Here is a 20018-nt window from a genome sequence, read left to right as displayed (position 1 = left end):
AAAAAAAACAGAATTCAAGTTGTGATGGATCTGGTATGCGATGGACCCAGGTAAATATTAAATAGGGTATATATGGTTCTGAAAGAGTGTCGGTCATTTCACCAGAAAAATTTACGGAACCTTCAACGCAGATGTGAACAGAGCCTTATGAAAAACCAGCGATAAGACGGCATTTCTGCAAAATGAGCTCAGCTAAATGACAACATCCATTTGTACTGTATATAGTAACCCTATGTGATGTCAGTCGTCTAGACTGCCCGGGGATTTAGCGCCGCAGCTGCGGTGTCTCAGGGTTTACACAGAGGACATAGTATCCTATGTGTAGCTGTGTAATGATACAGATGCAGCCGGTGTGATTTCCACAGCAGCCTCTTTGTGTCTGGTGTACCCACAGCCTCCCTTATCATCCTCTGCCTCCTTGTAGTAGCTGTGCCCTTCCTCCTCCTCCTCCTCTGCAGCCTGTCTCCCTCCCCTCTTCCCAGTGGCTGTGAGGATCCCCCCTCCTTCTCCCTGTGTCCGCCAGCTCCTGTGCCTGGCAGTAACCCCCCTGCTATTATTATCTGGGGCTGGGCATCCCTTGCTGTGTCTGTGCCCGGGGGGATTCATACTACTCAGCGCACTGCGTCTGCAGGTAAGAGCAACTTGCATGTCTGCAACCTGCAGAGCTCTCTCCCTCTCCCTGTGGGGATCTGCAGTGCTCTGCTCACAGCTTGGCCTCTTCTTGCTCTTTCCCTGTGCTCCACATCGCCATCTTGTCTACTATGCAGAGCTCTGCTGTGTAAAGTTGATCATGTTGGTCACCTACCTGCAGGTCTTAGCAGAGCTGAATCTGTATTTTTAACTCTTTGGAGCTGCCTTGCTTTTTGCACCATGATTACTCTTTGAGTTAGGATAATGGAGTAGGTTACACCTGCAGTCCTAACCAGTGTGATCTCCTACTGATTTGTAATGGGTGACAAACTCAGCTCTGCTACATCTGCACAATAGGGTTGGGTGGGGAGGAATGCAGGAGGTAGGGTCATATAGACCGAACCACCCTATAGTAACTACTGCATGCAATGAAGGCTCAGAGACTCCACATTGACATTGAGTTTTCCACCACATTTACAAGGGGTTGTTAGTACATCACATAGGCGCTGCCTGCGGTGGTTGCAGATCTTTACACGCAGCTCTTGCTCTGCCTCGATCCTCCTGCCTATTTGGATTTCCGGTCATCCCATGTCTACCAGGATGAATGATGTGTCAGTAGTACATATCAGCGTCGTCTGTACATTCTGATTAATTAGTATACTCCGCCTAGACGCTGTCGTACGGTATTTTTAGGAATTTTGTCACACTGAAGATGGTTGAATATATGTAGGTCCTACAGGTAAATTCACTGATGCATTTCGTGCCACCACAGGTATACTGATAATTGTTGGGATGATTATTATTAGGAGTAGCTGTTACGTCCTTGTTGTCAATGTTGGAAGATATTGAGAATGGCTACTGGTAAATGGGCAAGAAGTGCCGTTGACAATGGGTCAGGGTTTGGGGGGTACTATTTCTTATTGAAGAAACACAGCACTGTATGGAGACTTATTTTTCAGGCAATGCCCCATGGGAAAAAAGTATGCAAACGAGCTCATATCAGACAAACCAGGTGTTTTGGGAGCCTTTCTCCTCATCAGTAAAGAGCAGGCCGCTGGATCAGATGCCTTATGGCTTGTGCAAGTGTCAGGTAACCTGATCTGGAAGGCTGTTCCGTTTTTTGTCTTGCCGACAGCTGGTATGTATTCTGGAACAGGCTACCGGAAGAGCCTGCCAGGTTTAGCAAACAGTGGGTCTGCAATACAGGGGCACCGGCGATCAGCACACCGCATCACGGATGCAGACCCATTCACTTGAATGGGTCTGCAATCCGGAAGGCGCTGTGCGGAACGGAGGCACGTAACCCCACGGAAGGACTGCGGAGTTCTTCTGTGGGGTTTCTCTTCGTGCCTCCACACCGCCAAAAAAAAATAGAACTTGTTCTATTTTTTTGCGGTGCGGACGGATCATGGACCCATTCAAGTTGAATGGGTCTGGATCTGTCTGTGGCAGCCACATGGATGTTGCCCATGCATTGGGGACGGCAATTTGCGGTCCCCAGTGCACGGAACGGCCGAGCAAATGCTGTGTGCGTGAGGCCTAACTGTGAACATACCCTAAGGTCTAAAGTGGTAATATGTAGAGGATACGGTCGGCGATGCTGTAGCTGTGGGATTTAATTTGGTGCTGCAGTGATTGAATGTGAGTAGTGGTGGTGCTCAGCATAAAAAAATAGTATTTGCAACAAAGGAGAGAAAAGAAAAAAGAATGCGGCACTCACCCAAAAAATACTCTTTGCAGCTTCATTCACATAAAAAGGTCAGCGTCATGCGGGCAACAGTCTTTTCGCGCTTGTTTCTGTCTATGGGTCTGTGAAAAACCACTGGCACTACAAGGATGGTATCCGGGGTCTGTCAACGGTTTCTGATGGACCATTGGTGGGAGATGTTCTAGAACAGGGATGGCCAACCTGAGGCTCTCCAGCTGTTGCAAAACTACAACTCCCAGCATGCCCACACTGCCTACATCCATCAGCCTACAGCAAGGCATGGTGGGAGTTGTACCTTTACAACAGCTGGAGAGCCATAGGTTGGCCATCTCTGCTCTAGAAATTAAATTCCAACTGAGCAGTGTCTGGGGAATATGGAGGACACACGGACCAAACAGACTCTTCATGGATGACAGATTTTCCAAAGACGTCAAACAAACACGGAAATGTGACAGGTGCCTTCTCATTCGCATCCAACAGACCTCATTGACTTTTGATTAGTGTCTGCCGGGATTATTTTTGGGGAAAAAAACAGTACTTCTTGCTGCACTATTTATTTATTTTTTGTTTAGCAAATATGACACTTTCTGATGGAGACTAACAATCTAACTTCTAGTTGATACTGATCGATCAGTATGTTTTTGGGGTATGAGAGGAAACTGGCATAAAAGTTGGTGGTCAAAGGAAGCTCCATGGTGATGTCTGCTACAAACTGTGTTAGTTAGCGCCCCCTAGTGTTACCTACAGGCAGATGGAATTTATCCCTTAAAACAGGGATGCTCAACCTGCGGCCCTCCAGCTGTTGTAAAACTACAACTCCCACCATGCCCTGCTGTAGGCTGTCCGGGAATGATAGGAGTTGTAGTTTTGCAACAGCTGGTGTGCCGCAGGTTGAGCATGCCTGCCCTAAAACAAAGCTACAATACTGAGTGCTATTGCAGTGATCAGGAGGGAAACCCCCATTAGCAGGAACTGCAGGGATTCACTTTATTATTATGGGAAGGGAACCATTTTCACCTTCTCACCCACCCAAAATACCCTTCATTGAGAATGACCAGTTCACACTCATACTGAGAAAACGTTTTTCATGCAGTGCTACAGATGAGGTGACCATGGAGTCTCGTGTACGCCTCCCCCACTGATAATGCTAACTATAGTACGGTATATAGCACATGGAAACACTTCTGTAGCTATAGAGGGTGCGTAGGTAGCAGTGATAAGCAAGCACCTTCTCATTGGCCCATTCCTTCCCAATTGTACATAGAAGGACAGCAGCAATGCTTACATATGGTTGCTAGGGCGGCAGAAAATGAATTTTCAGGTAAATGATCATTGTCTCACTATAGTGTATAAATGATTTTTTATTAAACATCGTTTGTCAGCATCATCAACCCTCTGAAACCAGGCACATTAAAACTATACTTTTCATGTGTTTGTAGCTTGAACGGCTATGAAGAAATCTTGAGTTTGAGCACCAGGGTGCTGGCAGTAGCACTTGGAGCACTGGTACAGCTATGCCCCTTGGTGCTTGGTACACTCCCCGCTCCCGCTTCACCACTGATATGATGTAATGTAAATCATTGCTGTCTAGGTGTTCAAGCAAAATCATGCATTCCACAAGAAAAGCCAAACTTTGCCTAGGCTCTATGGCATATATTTGGTTGTGTGCACTCATTGGTGGCAGCGGAGCCTCTGCAGAAGGGAGAGAGCGCTGTACGGGGACAAAAGAATATTTACCTTGCAGTCCTCCCAGCAGCTGCGCTCCTCTGCTGTCTGTGAAGCTGCCGGCACCTCCACTTCAGGGGGGACTGACATTGCTGGTTACATCATCTTTAGGATTAGTAAATGTGGGACCCCCACCAACAATTAGCTGCTTGCAGTAGCGCTGCTGCCTTCTCACAGCTTAGCCTAGGCCAAGTGACGACACGTTTATCGGTCACGTGGCCTAGGAGCAGCTCAGCCCCATAGAAGTGAATGGGTCTAAGCTGCTATACCAAGCACAGCCACTATACAATGTATGGCGCTGTGCTTGGTGAGCCAGGAGAAGGCCGCGGCGCTTACAGGAGCACCTGTGCCTTCTCAAACAGCTGATCGGCGGGGTCCCGGGTATTGGAACCCCCACTGATCAGATACAAATGACCTATCTTCTGGATATAAAATTCCCAGGAAACCCCTTTTAATATCAGATTCCCAGTATAACATAAAAATGTTTATAATTTTTCACCCCATAAAGTTCAATATTGGGGCGAGACAAAGTCCCAGGAGCCCCGGATGTCATTTACAGATGGACACCATAGTGTTTATATCCAGTTCTGCAATTCTGGTTGCATTATAATATTTAGCAAGATTTGTGTTATGTTGGTGACCCGGGCCTGCATTCTCTGGTGGCCACAGGCGTTGCTCTGCTCACCTGTCCCTCCGCTCCCTTAGTCCCATAGCATGGACCTGCCGGCCCGTCTCTACTACCCAGTGGGCCCTGCCACTGAAGCAGCGTAGTTGTTCCATCTATCAGGCCATGACCTGAGCCTCTCACTGCCCATAGGAAGTACAACCTAATCTTTCACAGCCTATAGCCAGCCACCCAAGACTACTAAAGGCACCCTCCCCTATGTTCCAGTCTGCTAGTGTCCTGCAAAGGCTGCCTTCTATGTCTGCTCATGTACTGACCGACCAATTGTTTCCTGGATTTGACCTTTCGCTGACTGACCTGCTTGATCTCCGTACTGACCCTGAGCTGCCTGCCCAGACCTCGGACTGTCAATCGGTTTGCACGTATTCTACCTGCCCTGACTTTGGCCTGTCCCTGACTATGGTACTGCCTGTTCCCTCGGTGCATCCAAACTAGAGGCTCTTGTTTCCCATGTGTCAGCAGTCACTTAAACAAGTAGCGACCTGGGGGTTCCCTTACAGCAGTCCTCATCACTGTATAGGGGTTAAAGCGTGGATACCCGGGGCAGAGGTCGCGCTACATTTTTTCTGGAAGAGTAAAATTACTCCTCTTACCATTTTTAAGGAGTATTTTCAGCCGATGAGGAGTACGAAAGTTACAGTAATTCAAATAGTTAATACGAAGGCCTACATAACATTAAGGGGTTGCTATTTATGCAGGGAAACCATTACTAGTATCTAGAACTGTCTTCCATGCATAAATAGCAAGTTTGGACAATTTAGCTGAGGTCACTGTTGCTCTGAGGGGGTCGGTACCACTGAGGTCACTGTTGTTCTGAGGGGGTCGGTACCACTGAGGTCACTGTTGCTCTGAGGGGGTCGGTACCACTGAGGTCACTGTTGCTCTGAGGGGGTAGGTACCACTGAGGTCACTGTTGCTCTGAGGGGGTCGGTACCACTAAAGTCACTGTTACTCTGAGGGGGTCGGTACCGCTGAGGTCACTCTTGCTCTGAGGGGGTCGGCACCACTGAGGTCACTGTTGCTCTGAGGGGGTCGGCACCGCTGAGGTCACTGTTACTCTGAGGGGGTCGGTACCGCTGAGGTCACTCTTGCTCTGAGGGGGTCGGTACCGCTGAGGTCACTGTTGCTCTGAGGGGGTCGGTACCACTGAGGTCACTGTTGCTCTGAGGGGGTCGGTACCGCTGAGGTCACTGTTGCTCTGAGGGGGTCGGTACCACTAAAGTCACTGTTACTCTGAGGGGGTCGGTACCGCTGAGGTCACTCTTGCTCTGAGGGGGTCGGTACCGCTGAGGTCACTGTTGCTCTGAGGGGGTCGGTACCACTGAGGTCACTCTTGCTCTGAGGGGGTCGGTACCGCTGAGGTCACTGTTGCTCTGAGGGGGTCGGTACCGCTGAGGTCACTGTTGCTCTGAGGGGGTCGGCACCACTGAGGTCACTGTTGCTCTGAGGGGGTCGGTACCGCTGAGGTCACTGTTGCTCTGAGGGGGTCGGCACCACTGAGGTCACTGTTGCTCTGAGGGGGTCGGTACCACTGAGGTCACTGTTGCTCTGAGGGGGTCGGTACCACTGAGGTCACTGTTGCTCTGAGGGGGTCAGTACCACTGAGGTCACTGTTATTCTGAGGGGGTCGGTACCACTGAGGTCACTGTTGCTCTGAGGGGTCGGCACCACTGAGGTCACTGTTACTCTGAGGGGGTCGGTACCACTGAAGTCAACTGTTGCTCTGAGGGGGTCGGTACCACTAAAGTCACTGTTACTCTGAGGGGGTCGGTACCACTGAGGTCACTGTTACTCTGAGGAGGTCGGTACCACTGAGGTCACTGTTGCTCTGAGGGGGTCGGCACCACTGAGGTCACTGTTGCTCTGAGGGGGTCGGTACCACTAAAGTCACTGTTACTCTGAGGGGGTCGGCACCACTAAAGTCACTGTTGCTCTGAGGGGGTCGGCACCACTAAAGTCACTGTTGCTCTGAGGGGGTCGGCACCACTGAGGTCACTGTTACTCTGAGGGGGTCGGCACCACTAAAGTCACTGTTACTCTGAGGGGGTCGGCACCACTAAAGTCACTGTTACTCTGAGGGGGTCGGCACCACTAAAGTCACTGTTGCTCTGAGGGGGTCGGCACCACTAAAGTCACTGTTGCTCTGAGGGGGTCGGCACCACTGAGGTCACTGTTGCAGTAATTTTATGAGGTTTAAAGGGTTTGTCCTAAGATCAATATTTTTCACCTGTCCTTAAAGAGGACCCCTCACCTCTCCGGATTTGTCTGTTTTGGAAACTACTTGCACCCCCCATGTAATAACACTCCTGGAGCATCTATTCTTATGACTTTATGTTGCACCATTCCTCTTATTTCTGATATTAGTTATGATTGACTTGCTGGCAGTTTGCAGTAAAGGTCCAGATGGGGGGGGGGGGGTCACTGCCCAGCCTGATATTATTCAATCAGTGCTGTCAACTGGTAACCCACCTCTGGACCTTTATTGCAGACTACTAGCAATTTGTTCATAAGTTCTAGTAGGAATAATAGAGGAATGGTACAATATAGAGTCACAAGAATTGAATCCTCAGAATTGTTATTGCATGGGAAATGGAAGTCATTACTAAAACAGACATGTCCCCTTCAAGCACATAATCACTGGGGGCCCCACCTTGGTTACCATGTTCTAGTGTTCTCTGGGTCAAGTATGGATAGGTAAATAGTGTTGATCTTAGGACAATCCCTTTAATTTATAGTAGTGAAGATGGTCCTCTAGACCTTTTATTGAGGCCGTGTTCAGTACCGCACTCAGCAGGAAGGAGAGACGGCGCTCGGCTGAGCGCTTCAGACTCAACATTATAGAGAAAAACAAGGCGCTCAGATCCCCACTAAATTTCACAGCAAGGTCGCTTACCCGCCAGTGAGGATTGCGCGCCCCCCTTCCTCCCTTCAGAGCGGTGTGCCATAAGCTCCAGCAGCCCGCTCATACTGACCAATACCAAAGCCTTGTTATTGGTTGTTTCAGGCAGCAGCAGCATCGCTGCGCTGCCTGCGCCGCTCACTGCACTCATGAATGGCAGGGAAAAGTCTAAGACGTATCGGTACGCCTTAGACTTTTTCCAGGGAGTAAAATGGCCTGAGCAGGCGTCTATGACGCTTGTACAGGCGTTATTGCAACCTCTGCCAGGGGGACCACTTAGATAATGCTGTTGGGAGTAGCCCCAAGCCAAATATGTTCAAGTGACACAGAAGGTCCACACCCACTTCATAAAAATCTGGTACTGAAAGGCCTCTGAGACTCGCCCCTTTTATAGTACTCTGTGCAGGGCTCGACTATATAATCCAAATAGCAATGAATGGAGAAATCTGCGCATGCGCAGCGTCCTCTCCATTCACATCTAGGCACTATTCTTGAGATAGGAATAAGATGCAGAGATGGGACCAAAACACATTAGACATTTAAGGCATGTCCTATTGAGATACTATATATGTCTATATTGGACAATTACCTTAAGTAACCTTTAGGGGAAGTAGCTTTAACCTTACAACCATAATCTCCGGTCTATACAATACAAACATTTTAGTAAGTGCTACCATGATAAATATCAATTTGTATCAGGCTATAGCCAGTTCTAGGAGGCCGGACTATGGGACTGTTGGGCTGTTCACTGGGTTTTAAAGGAAAACACCGGTAAAAAATTTTGTTTCCGGTTGTAATTATTCATCAAGGAATCTGTAAATATTTTAAGTTGCTCTGTTTTCTTAGTAGCAGTGTGAATCTATAGTACCAGGGCTGCTGCTTAGTGACCAGATGTACATCTAGGGGGTGACAACAGTAGATATCCATGCTCCTATGAAGATGTGTCATCATGGTCAATCACATTCGTTTAAAATTTGGTCCTCTCCAGGGACATCTCAGTCACTTTCCCTGAGTACTGACAATTTGTAGTAGGATTTCAGGATTTTGCAGTTTTTATTACTATACGTTGAGCCTTTTAATTTAATGCAAAGTGGATTTTTCCCACAAAGCATGCATCATCTAACCACGGGATAGGTGATAAATGTAGTATTTTTGGGGTTCTGACTGCTGGGACTCCCTGTGATCCTAAAAACAGGGGTTTCAGAGTCCTTTGTCTAAAGGGAGCAGTAATTTGCATATTGGATCGCAACTCCAGCAAATTCTAGGGGACTGACAGAGATGGTTGGTTAGTCCATATGGTTAAATTAGCCTGATGGAGGCCAATAACATTTCCTCTTCACCTCTGGCAAGTATAGTATAAGTACTAGTAGTATAAAAAAAAGAGGATTAAATAGCGTAGGACACTATACTGATCCATACCATGGTGTCTAGTTAAAGAATATATGTTAAAGGTATACTTTTTTACATTGAGACCTTCCTATTGAGGGACATCAATGTATGGCATCTGTCAGAGGCCTCTGTTCAACCTGTGTGTCCCAGAGTATTCATTGAACAGAGGCCATAAGAGTCAGGCAGCTCTTTGGAAAGGACATGTACATACTGTTGATATGCACAGATGTGTCCTCCCTTACTTTTGCTCAAAGTTGGTTAAGGACTTCCAATTTCTAATAAAACAAATTTTATGCTATATCGTAACACTCTAGCAAGACTGCAGTTCACAATACAACCACTTGGTGACTGCACATTAACAGATATAGGATAGTCTTGTGACAGAGTACCACAAAATCATGTATGTTTTCTTCAAAGCTTAAAGGGACACTGACAGGACGTTAGAGCATATAAAGTGACATATATTCTTCTATTGGTCTTAATATGCTTAATTTAACTATACCATTATCACCCCTCACTGCCTTTCCTTTACTTATAAAAAAGTGTTTTTAAATTTGCAAATTACCTTACTTTGTGCCCAAGGGGCTGTCCCTCATTCAGTTGTGTGCCCAGCCGCGCCCCAACTGCCGTATCCTAGTGCCGCCCAGCTTATTAGTATTCACTGCACTGGGCGGCTTTTTTTTCTCCCGACTCAGTGAAATCCCGCGCATGCCCAGTACTATCTTCGACTGGAGCTGGATGGTGTCGGGGACCTTATCCGGCGCAGGCACGGAGCGACAAGATGAGGCTGATGCCAGGAAGATAGTACTGGGCATGCGCGGGATTTTACCGCGTTGGGAGAAAAAAAAGCCGCCCAGTGCAGTGAATACTAATGAGCTGGGCGGCACTAGGAGACGGCAGTTGGGGCTTTGCGGGGCACACAACTGAATGAGGCCTGAATATATGCTCTAATGGCCTGTCAGTGTCCCTTTAAGCGAGTGTTTGACCTGGGTCTACTCCTGAGGGCATTATTCAAGTGGCCGCTCTGGTCTTCATCCTTTAAACCCTTACAGTGGTCTTGACTCTGCTTAGAGTGAACACCAGGCCACTACCTCATGGAGTAGTCTCTACAAAATGAAATGCTGCCCTCAAGATCCACATGAGCTAACTGAAATTTGACTATGTTCCTTTTAATGTTAACATGTTGAGTCTGCGTGCCTTAGGAACTCTATACTCTTTCTATTAACCCATTATTAGTGCTCGTGTATATCTCCCTTTTAGGATATCCCATCATTGTGTGAACTCTAGAGCCCCCCTTTGCTAAAACCAAGTGGAATCCACCCTAGAAAAGTATAGTGCTTCTTTACTTCCTGGTGGCTCCACTTGGCAATGGTTGACCATTGACTGTTGACTGTAATGGGCTGACCCTGTGGCCTCCAAAGAATGTTGAGTGGAGCCAGCAGGAGACAAAATGATACTCCATTTTAGCTTTCCACAGGGGTCAAGACGATTGGAGCCCTGATAAATGGATGACTTTAGATGGCATATCTTAGCAATATGACATACAGTACAGACCAAAAGTTTGGACACACATTCTCATTCAAAGAGTTTTCTTTATTTTCATGACTATGAAAATTGTAGATTCACACTGAAGGCATCAAAACTATGAATTAACACATGTGGAATTATATGCATAACAAAAAAGTGTGAAACAACTGAAAATATGTCATATTCTAGGTTCTTCAAAGTAGCCACCTTTTGCTTCGATTACTGCTTTGCACACTATTGACATTCTCTTGATGAGCTTCAAGAGGTAGTCACCTGAAATGGTCTTCCAACAGTCTTGAAGGAGTTCCCAGAGATGCTTAGCACTTGTTGGCACTTTGCCTTCACTCTGCGGTCCAGCTTACCCCAAACCATCTTGATTGGGTTCAGGTCCGGTGACTGTGGAGGCCAGGTCATCTGGCGCAGCACCCCATCACTCTCCTTCATGGTCAAATAGCCCTTACACAGCCTGGAGGTGTGTCTGGGGTCATTGTCCTGTTGAAAAATAAATGATGGTCCAACTAAACGCAAACCGGATGAAATTTCATGCCGCTGCAAGATGCTGTGGTAGCCATGCTGGTTCAGTATGCCTTCAATTTTGAATAAATCCCCAACAGTGTCACCAGCAAAGCACCCCCACACCATCACACCTCCTCCTCCATGCTTCACGGTGGGAACCAGGCAGAGAGTCCATCCATTCACCTTTTCTGCGTCGCACAAAGACACAGTGGTTGGAACCAAAGATCTCAAATTTGGACTCATCAGACCAAAGCACAGATTTCCACTGGTCTAATGTCCATTCCTTGTGTTTTTTAGCCCAAACAAGTCTCTTCTGCTTGTTGCCTGTCCTTAGCAGTGGTTTCCTAGCAGATATTCTACCATGAAGGCCTGATTCACACAGTCTCCTCTTAACAGTTGTTCTAGAGATGTGTCTGCTGCTAGAACTCTGTGTGGCATTGACCTGGTCTCTAATCTGAGCTGCTGTTAACCTGCGATTTCTGAGGCTGGGGACTCGGATGAACTTATCCTCCACAGCAGAGGTGACTCTTGGTCTTCCTTTCCTGGGGCGGTCCTCATGTGAGACAGTTTCTTTGTAGCGCTTGATGGTTTTTGTGACTGGACTTGGGGACACTTTCAAAGTTTTCCCAATTTTACGGACTGACTGACCTTCATTTCTTAAAGTAATGATGGCCACTCGTTTTTCTTTACTTAGCTGCTTTTTCTTGCCATAATACAAATTTTAACAGTCTTTTCAGTAGGATTATCAGCTGTGTATCCACCTGACTTCTCCACAACGCAACTGATGGTCCCAACCCCATTTATAAGGCAAGAAATCCCACTTATTAAACCTGACAGGGCACACCTGTGAAGTGAAAACCATTTCAGGTGACTACCTCTTGAAGCTCATCAAGAGAATGCCAAGAGTGTGCAAAGCAGTAATCAAAGCAAAAGGTGGCTACTTTGAAGAACCTAGAATATGACATATTTTCTGTTGTTTCACACTTTTTTGTTATGTATATAATTCCACATGTGTTAATTCATAGCTTTGATGCCTTCAGTGTGAATCTACAATTTTCATAGTCATGAAAATAACGAAAACTCTTTGAATGAGAAGGTGTGTCCAAACTTTTGGTCTGTACTGTACGTGCTTTAAAAGGGATGTCCAACTGCATTAAATGTTTTTAAAACCACTTACAATGGTGTAAAAAAAATGAGTGAGTAATACACATTTTACCACTCCGGTGCTGACGCTTTCTCCACAAGTCTCTGAGCTTCCTGTTCCAGCAATGAGCTGCTACAGCCACTTACTGGCCTTTGTCATGAGTTCAGTGGTGTCCACACGGTGATTGGCTGTAGTGGTCACATGTCTTTGCTGGAGGAAGAACAGAGACGGGTGTGGGACCAGGTCTTTGTGAGCACCAGAGAAGCGGGAGAATGGTAAGATTAGCATTATTCCTTTTGCTATTTGACACCATTGTAAGCATTTTTATAACAATGCCATGGCATTAGACAATCCTTTAACTTTTTGTTGCAGAGTGTTATATTATCATGGCCGTTTCTGAGCCTAAAAACTTTTTAAATATCCTTAAAAGGGAACTCTATCACATTAGTCCAAACCTATTACCTGCATGAATATTACACATTCTGCTGACTTAACTGGAGTGAGTGCTTTTTTAAACCGGCTGTACAATGCTGAGATAGGACTCCTGAGCGTAAGTAAGTAATGGAGAGGAGTCCAGGAGGAGTGGTCAGTTTTTGAGTGCATAGAGATAAAAATTCCTGATGTGAAGTCAGTTACGTGTACTATTCATGCATAATTAATAGATCATCTGATTACATAAAATCCAACATTTTACAAAATTTTTGCATTTCTTTTCTAGAATTCTCTGGGAAAAGCAAATACTTAATCATTAAAACTGGCCAAATTCAGCAGAAAGAAGCAGCTGCCGCAGATCTTTCCACCTCGGACTCCACTTGGTGTATCTGCTGATGTGAAAAAAATGACCCTGCAACCATCTATGATGAAGCAGCTAAAAAGAAAGAGGAAAAGTAATTTTAGTGTCCAAGAAACACAAACGTTACTAACAGAAATAAAAAAGAGAAGAGAAGTCATTTTTTCGAAGCAGCTCAACACCACAATTAACGAAATGAAGCGCAAAGCCTGGGAAGAAATAGCGGAATGCGTGAATGCGCTTGGTGAAGGAGAACAAAGGACCGGAACAGAAGTAAAACGAAGATATCTGGATTGGCGGTCCCTCATAAAAAGGAAAAGCCTGAATTCAGATCTTAAGATAGGAAATTCTGGAATGCACCTACCACTGTCAGATCTAGACTCTATCATTGATGATACAGATGACAAGCCAACTGGGTTAACAAATGACTCGAGCTTGGAGTGGAAAAGTGGGCCAGATGTCCGAGAAGCAAATGAGTCTATGACTGAAATCAAAGTTGAAGAAGAAGAACCTCAAAGCTTTGAAGTAAGAATACTTTTGAACGTATGCCATAACAATGAAGAGTAAGTGGAACTTGTGTGAAACTTATTCTTCTAAAATTGTAGCTTGGAAATTTAAAGGGGATTTTCTTCAGCTATACATTACTCATTGCAATGTAGATCTGTGGTCCAGAGTATATGGGATATAAGCAAATGTCTACTGGGCCAACTCTAATTTATCTATTGGGTTGTAGTAAAGAGGTTTTCTGGGAGTAAAATATGGATAACCTATCCTCTGGATAGGTCATCAATATCAGATTAATGGAGGTTTGACTCCTGGCATCTCTACCTGTCAGCTGTTTGAAGAGTCCTCACCAAAATCAGAAGAATATACAATGTCCCTTGGGCCAGTGTCACACACAGGTGCCCTTAATTAGAATAGGACCCATGTATGATACGCACTGGGTGTCATGGTGGTTGACTCAGCAACCTGACTGCTGGGCGTGCAGTTGTGTCTCTCCACAGATCAGGTGAGAGAGTACTCCTGGACAACCCTTTTAAATTGGCTGTTCCACCCAATTCTCCTTAAGTCGGTTGATTAAGGTGCACCCCTTCGAAACTTACTGATGCATTGTTATCTTGATTTAACAAAAACATTTTTTGAGTATAATGTATTTTTTACTGTATGTTACACATATTTTTGTCAACGTTTATACCATGACACCATCCATCCATTTCACTTTACTGGTGGAACAAGAACTGGACCGTTTGAGTCCTCCATTACATCACACTTCCACTGCTATACGTCTTCTGGCTTCAATAAGTAACATATCACGGCTCTGAGGCAACCTGACTGCTTTTTGCAACTTGGGTCTACAGGGAATAGTGAAGAAGAATAAACTTAACATCTGAATGACATCTAGCCTGCAAAGATTAGCTTCCTAAAGCCCCCCATACATGTTTCAATAATGTTATCAAAACCAATGGAATGATGATATCTCCTTTCTGAGTTTCTAAATTTTGGTGGGTAGGACCAGCAACAGTCCTGACTCACTGGGTAAAGAAAATATCCACGTACACCTACAATAAGTCTGTTACTCTTAAAGGGAACCTGTCACCGGGATTTTGTGTATAGAGCTGAGGACATGGGTTGCTAGATGGTCGCTAGCACATCCGCAATACCCAGTCCCTATAGCTCTGTGTGCTTTTATCGTGTAAAAAAAACGATTTGATACATATGCAAATTAACCTGAGATGAGTCCTGTCCCTGACTCATCTCACATACAGGACTCATCTCAGGTTAATTTGCATATGTATCAAATCAGTTTTTTTACACAATAAAAGCACACAGAGCTATGGGGACTGGGTATTGCGGATGTGCTAGCGGCCATCTAGCAACCCATGTCCTCAGCTCTATACCCAAAATCCCGGTGACCTTTTCCCTTTAAATATGTAGATCTCCTGAGAAATAGGAACATTTTATTGACCTCTTCTGACATTACAGGGTCCTAGCTGGAAAAAGAAAATTTCACATCCTTGCTTTGGAATCCAGTTCAACTCCCGTCAAAATAGAATTGTGTATAATCAGACGCCTAGTGAAGAGAAGGTATGTGACCCTTAATGTTAGAAGGATCAATGCGATCTACCATAATAAGGCATTAATATTGTGTAAATCATTGAACAAATCTGATGGTAAAGAATAAAAGTTAGAGAGGGCTCACCTACTGGTCAAGGATGGTATGGGTGCTCCTACGAAAAGGATTCACCCAATCCTCTGGGATTATTGCACAAAGTATATAGAGTAATAGGGCACACCACCACTTGGTTTTACAAGGAGAGTTGATATAACAGTATATTTTTATTGTGACATATAATACTATTCCGACATACTAAGATACATAGTTAAAATTGTAAAATATAAAACACTAATACAACAATGTAATTAAATGAGAATATATAAAACACTAATACTACAATGTAATTAGATGAGAAAAATAAATAAATAATTCTCTCTATTCACCAGAGATTCAGAGTCTTTTGTATTGATATGATATCGTCTCTCCAATGAGTTAATATTTATGATATCGTCTCTCCAACGAATTGGTTAACTTGGTTGATTTCCCAACAAGTCAAGTTTAAATAATGAGGGTTAATCCAGTGATCGGATATATTTTGTCAGATGTACTTTTACAACTGGTTATTTGTATCTTATGTATCTACTTCACATATTTGGTATAATGCTGTTATGGTATCGCTGCCTATTTGCAAAGGTAAACCGCGGTTGTTTTACTCACTGTTTATTGGCTGGAGTAATGTCAGTTTTGTTGCAAAACTCGTGGCGTCCCACGTGTGATGGAGTTCTTTGCAGGCTGCAGTGTGATGCGGTTAAGGTTTCCGCCGAGCTTGTTCAAATCTTTTGTGTAGAATCCGGGATCCTCGGTGATCGTGTAGAGCTGTACTGAGATCGCCTGGTAGTATCCTCTTACTGCGCTGTTAGTTTGTATCACGCAGGGTTTACTTTCACCAGGAAGGAATCTCACCAAAGGAAAACAGGTATCCAGCTTTTCTTTAAGAACAAATTTTTCACCGATCCCTCTTCTTTTTTTTTTATTTTTTTTTTAAGCGCTTTAAATCTTCCAATCCTGTACTTTATTTCATGGGATTAGTTACCATACGCGTTTCGGAGTGGGCTGCGACTCCTTCTTCAGTGGTCACAGGCGCGAGATACATGGCAGACACGGCCGGCAGGAGGAGACCAATGCTGCCTGGCCCTGTCAATCAAGTGCAGTGGGGCACGTCCAGAGGTGGGAGAACGGAGCTTCTAGGAGCAGGGGCTAATTGGCATATTATAAAAGTTAGAGTTCTGGTGTAACGGGGGCATAGATACAAGTAGGAATAGGCTGGTTAGGTTCAGCTGACATTAGCACATCGGCTAGTTTAATAGGGTTAATTCTGATTACAGAAACCCTTTAAGCTTATAATAATTTTTTCATCTGCTCTTATATAAAAATAAAAAAAAATTGGGGTCTCCCTTTAAAATTCTCTAGTAGCATGCTCTGGATTTTCACCTTGTTCCTTCAGGCATCTCAGCTCATGGGCTCTTCATCCTTGACCTCCTAAACACTCATTATAGCCCAATATCTTATCTTATGATAGAATGTGGCTTAAGAATGTGGCTTAAATTAGTGTTTATGACCTTTTAGTAATTTAGAGATAAGGCTTATTAGATGACCGGCACAGTGAAAATGAAAGTACCAGTCACACAGTTAGACAAACAGTTAAGCCTTTGTGACAGAACAGCTCAATATTTTTAATAAAGACCAATTTAAAAAAGTACTTTAGCCCAAAATGAATAAAATGCAATCATAAAATAAATTGCCCTCGAAGGTGTACATAAGCCTTTAAGTTTTAGTTCTACAGTAGACTGAGATCATGAACTTGGTTAATAAGATATATAACTGAACATTAACATTAGCAGATCATACATTTTTATTTTATTATTTGTGAGAGACCCCTATAAAAGGACAATAAATATACAGGATTTAACTACAGATTGACCTTTAAGAAACAAGAGGCTTTGTCTTGAGGATTCCTCTAAGGTTCCTGATCTGCTTGGCAGGTGCTGTTTATCAATGGAAGGATCTTGAAAGACTCCAGCAGGAAATTTTAGGAACGCCAATGTAATTAAATTTACAACATCAGTAAGAGAACGCAGAGATGCTTCATTTCTCATTTTTCCATTCTGAGTGTTTGCCAAGAAAACAAGTGAAGATTATTTTATTGTAGAAAATGTACCAATAGATTTTACACAGATGTATAAAATGTACTCAACGAAATATGCAATGTGGTATTATATAGAGGCTTGCTAAAGGGTTTCGCCACATTCGAGTCATGGCAAATCACTAGGATATGTCATCATTTTCTAATGTTCAGTATGAAAAACTAGAGCTGAAGCATCTTCGAAGAATCTTTTCCTTGAATGCAGTTGGCTGGGAGCACAGATGTGCATGGAGAAAGTCCCCCAGTGAGCCTAATGTTTTCAAATACCCTTATGAAATTCTGTAGCATTATATGATGGAAGTTCGTATTCAGGTTTTAAGCCAAAACTAGGATAGGATGCAAAAATGACAATAAAGTGTGTCAATTATAGTTCATTTCTCTCTAGGGTCTGCTCCCAGTTTTGAAAAACTGGACCAAATGTCAAGTGTCAAGTGAGTCGAATGAGACATTTTTCATTCTTTGTTGACGAGATATGTACTTTGGCATCTCAATTTAGAGAGGTTTCTCCTGGTGGAAGCACGTATTATACTTCATGATCTAGAAGCTATATGCCTAGCATGGTGTCTGTTCTAATTTCACAAGCTAAATCATATGAGTTACAGAAAGACCTCATGAATTAGGCCATATTATGGATCCAAAATCTCAAAAAAAATCCAAAATACGGTGTCTCCATATGTCTTCAATTTCATACAAAGACTACTCAAAGGATTCATAAGTAATTTGTGGGAAGAAAATAATGATCGGTCACACCCCCCGCTGATCAGCTGTTTGAAAAGGCATTGGCACTCCTGTGAGCGCCAATGCCTTCTCGCAGCTTAGCAAGCACAGAGCAGAACATTGTATAGCAGCTGTGCTTGGTATTACTCTCGGCCTCATTGAAGATAATAGGGCTCAGTGCGATGCCGAGCACAGCCACTATACAATGTACAGGAGCGCCGATGCCTTCTCAAACAGCTGATCAGCAGGGGTCCTGGGTGCTGGACCCCACCGATCCAAAATACTGGATCCTGAGGATAGGTCATCAGTATTAAAACCTCAGAAAACCCCTTTAATACATAGGTAGGTTTTTCCCTAGAACCAATATCTTAAGGCACCACCATATGGAGATACACAGTACCATAGTGGCTATGGATCATGCTTCCTTAAGGGACTGTTTACACAACTGCTCTAAACTTGTGCATCAACAAGTTCTTCATAGAAGCATCACAGATGGACAGTAGTCCCTCATAGAAAAAGTAAGTCTCTTTCTCAGGTTGGCACCATCCCCTTTTATAAAGAGTAGTAAAAGTACACAAGGCTTTTAATAGACACCTCAATGATACCAAATAAGAAGGTGAGAACACCAGCATTTTTTTGTGACTCCATGCCTTTCCATTCCAGTACCAAAGAGTTTCATTTCATTTTTGCTATAGGGCCTCTTCATGTTTAAAGGGAAGTGCTTTTCTACTACAATAAAATTAAATCCTTTCCTGGCCAATAGCCTGAAAAGATCTCATCAAGAAACTCTGCTTGTGATGCTTCTAGATAATATATTTTATGCGATCTTAAAGCTCCTATGGTCTTCATGTATTCCATGATATACATATCTTGATGTTGATGTCCCATTTAATGGTGGTAAAAGTGACAATTATTAACTAGCTTTTTTGTTATATGCTGTACAAACCAGTACCTCTTCAAGATGCCCTGAAAAGGACCTTGGATGAGATCTCCCTTCAAAATTATTAACAAAGCAATTCTTATTTCTTTTCCCTTAGTTTGAAATGGAAGAAGATGAAATGTTATCAAATGTTTTGCCTGACTCTAGAGAAGAAAACGACCTTCCTGAGGAATTTCCCAGAATCGAAGAGTTTGGCAGCTTAAGCTCTATCTCGAGAATCCCGTATAAAGATTCCCACCTACTTATCAACCTAGAGAAGCAGAAGCTAGAGATGGAAAGGCAACGTTTGAGCATCGAAGCCGAGAGACTACAAGTAGAAAAGGAGAGACTTCAAATTGAAAGAGAGAGATTGCGGCACTTAGACATGGAACATGAGAGACTCCAGCTTGAGAAAGAGCGTTTGCAGATTGAACGAGAGAAGCTTCGGCTACAAGTCATGCATGCAGAGAAGACCAACCTGGAGAACGATTTTGTGCAAGCAGAAAAGAGTGTTTTGCAGCCCTTCGACATAGAAGCTGAAAAATTAAAACTGGAAAGGGAACATCTTCAGCTAGAAAAGGAGAGGCTTCAGCTCTTAAAGTTCGAGTCTGAGAAGCTTCACATAGAGAAGGAACGCCTGCAAGTCGAGAAAGAACGACTACGAATTCAAAGAGAAGGGCACCTACAATAAAAGTGTGAATCACAATAGTACAATTACATTAGTTTTACAGTGACTTTGGTCTTGTCTTTGTTGCTTTGTCTGTAGACTTTGATCTCTGTTCTGTCGACCAGCAGGGCCTCATGCAGGTATGTTCCTCTGCTGGTTTTTGGCACATAAGTCAGCGTACAGCCAAATAGTGATCCTCTACATTTTGACATGCTTACCTAAATGGAAGTGTGTGAGATTTTGTGCACAAGTAAAACCCATGCTAGTATTTTAGTGTTAGTCAGACACAAGGCGTAAAACCTTAGTTTTGAGGAACCTAGCATCTGTTATGCTCAGCAGAGCTTTGTATCTAATCTTATCCTTTTTTTTTTCTACCTGAACATTATAGCTTTCCTGTCCACCATTACACGGAAGAAACATGACTGGCTAAAGTCACAGGTACA

At 44.0% G+C, this 20018-nt stretch overlaps 1 protein-coding gene across 1 annotated transcript; it reads left to right on the top strand.

Annotated features, from left to right (window-relative positions):
* The first annotated feature begins 499 nt into the window (after window positions 1–499).
* MSANTD4 (Myb/SANT DNA binding domain containing 4 with coiled-coils) lies at window positions 500–19695 on the top strand. The gene is made up of 4 exons (XM_044277493.1): window positions 500–631; window positions 12942–13538; window positions 14997–15098; window positions 19027–19695. Exons 2-4 carry the CDS (start codon window positions 13062–13064, stop codon window positions 19597–19599), a joined length of 1152 nt encoding a protein of 383 aa, XP_044133428.1. The 5' UTR covers window positions 500–631; window positions 12942–13061; the 3' UTR covers window positions 19600–19695.
* Window positions 19696–20018: the final 323 nt, after the last annotated feature.

The sequence above is a fragment of the Bufo gargarizans genome, chromosome 2 (assembly GCF_014858855.1).
Source record: "Bufo gargarizans isolate SCDJY-AF-19 chromosome 2, ASM1485885v1, whole genome shotgun sequence".
NCBI lineage: Eukaryota > Metazoa > Chordata > Amphibia > Anura > Bufonidae > Bufo > Bufo gargarizans.
The sequence above is the reverse complement of the archived record's forward strand: the minus strand, read 5'-3'. Positions and strand labels throughout refer to the sequence as shown.

What these genes read in the sequence shown, in the direction of transcription:
- MSANTD4 (XM_044277493.1), top strand. Translation starts at nt 13,062, where the DNA reads ATGACCCTGCAACCATCTATGATGAAGCAGCTAAAAAGAAAGAGGAAA. An exon ending in AAGAACCTCAAAGCTTTGAA is followed by an intron (nt 13,539 to 14,996) that starts GTAAGAATACTT and finishes CTGACATTACAG; the next exon opens with GGTCCTAGCTGGAAAAAGAA. An exon ending in AGACGCCTAGTGAAGAGAAG is followed by an intron (nt 15,099 to 19,026) that starts GTATGTGACCCT and finishes CTTTTCCCTTAG; the next exon opens with TTTGAAATGGAAGAAGATGA.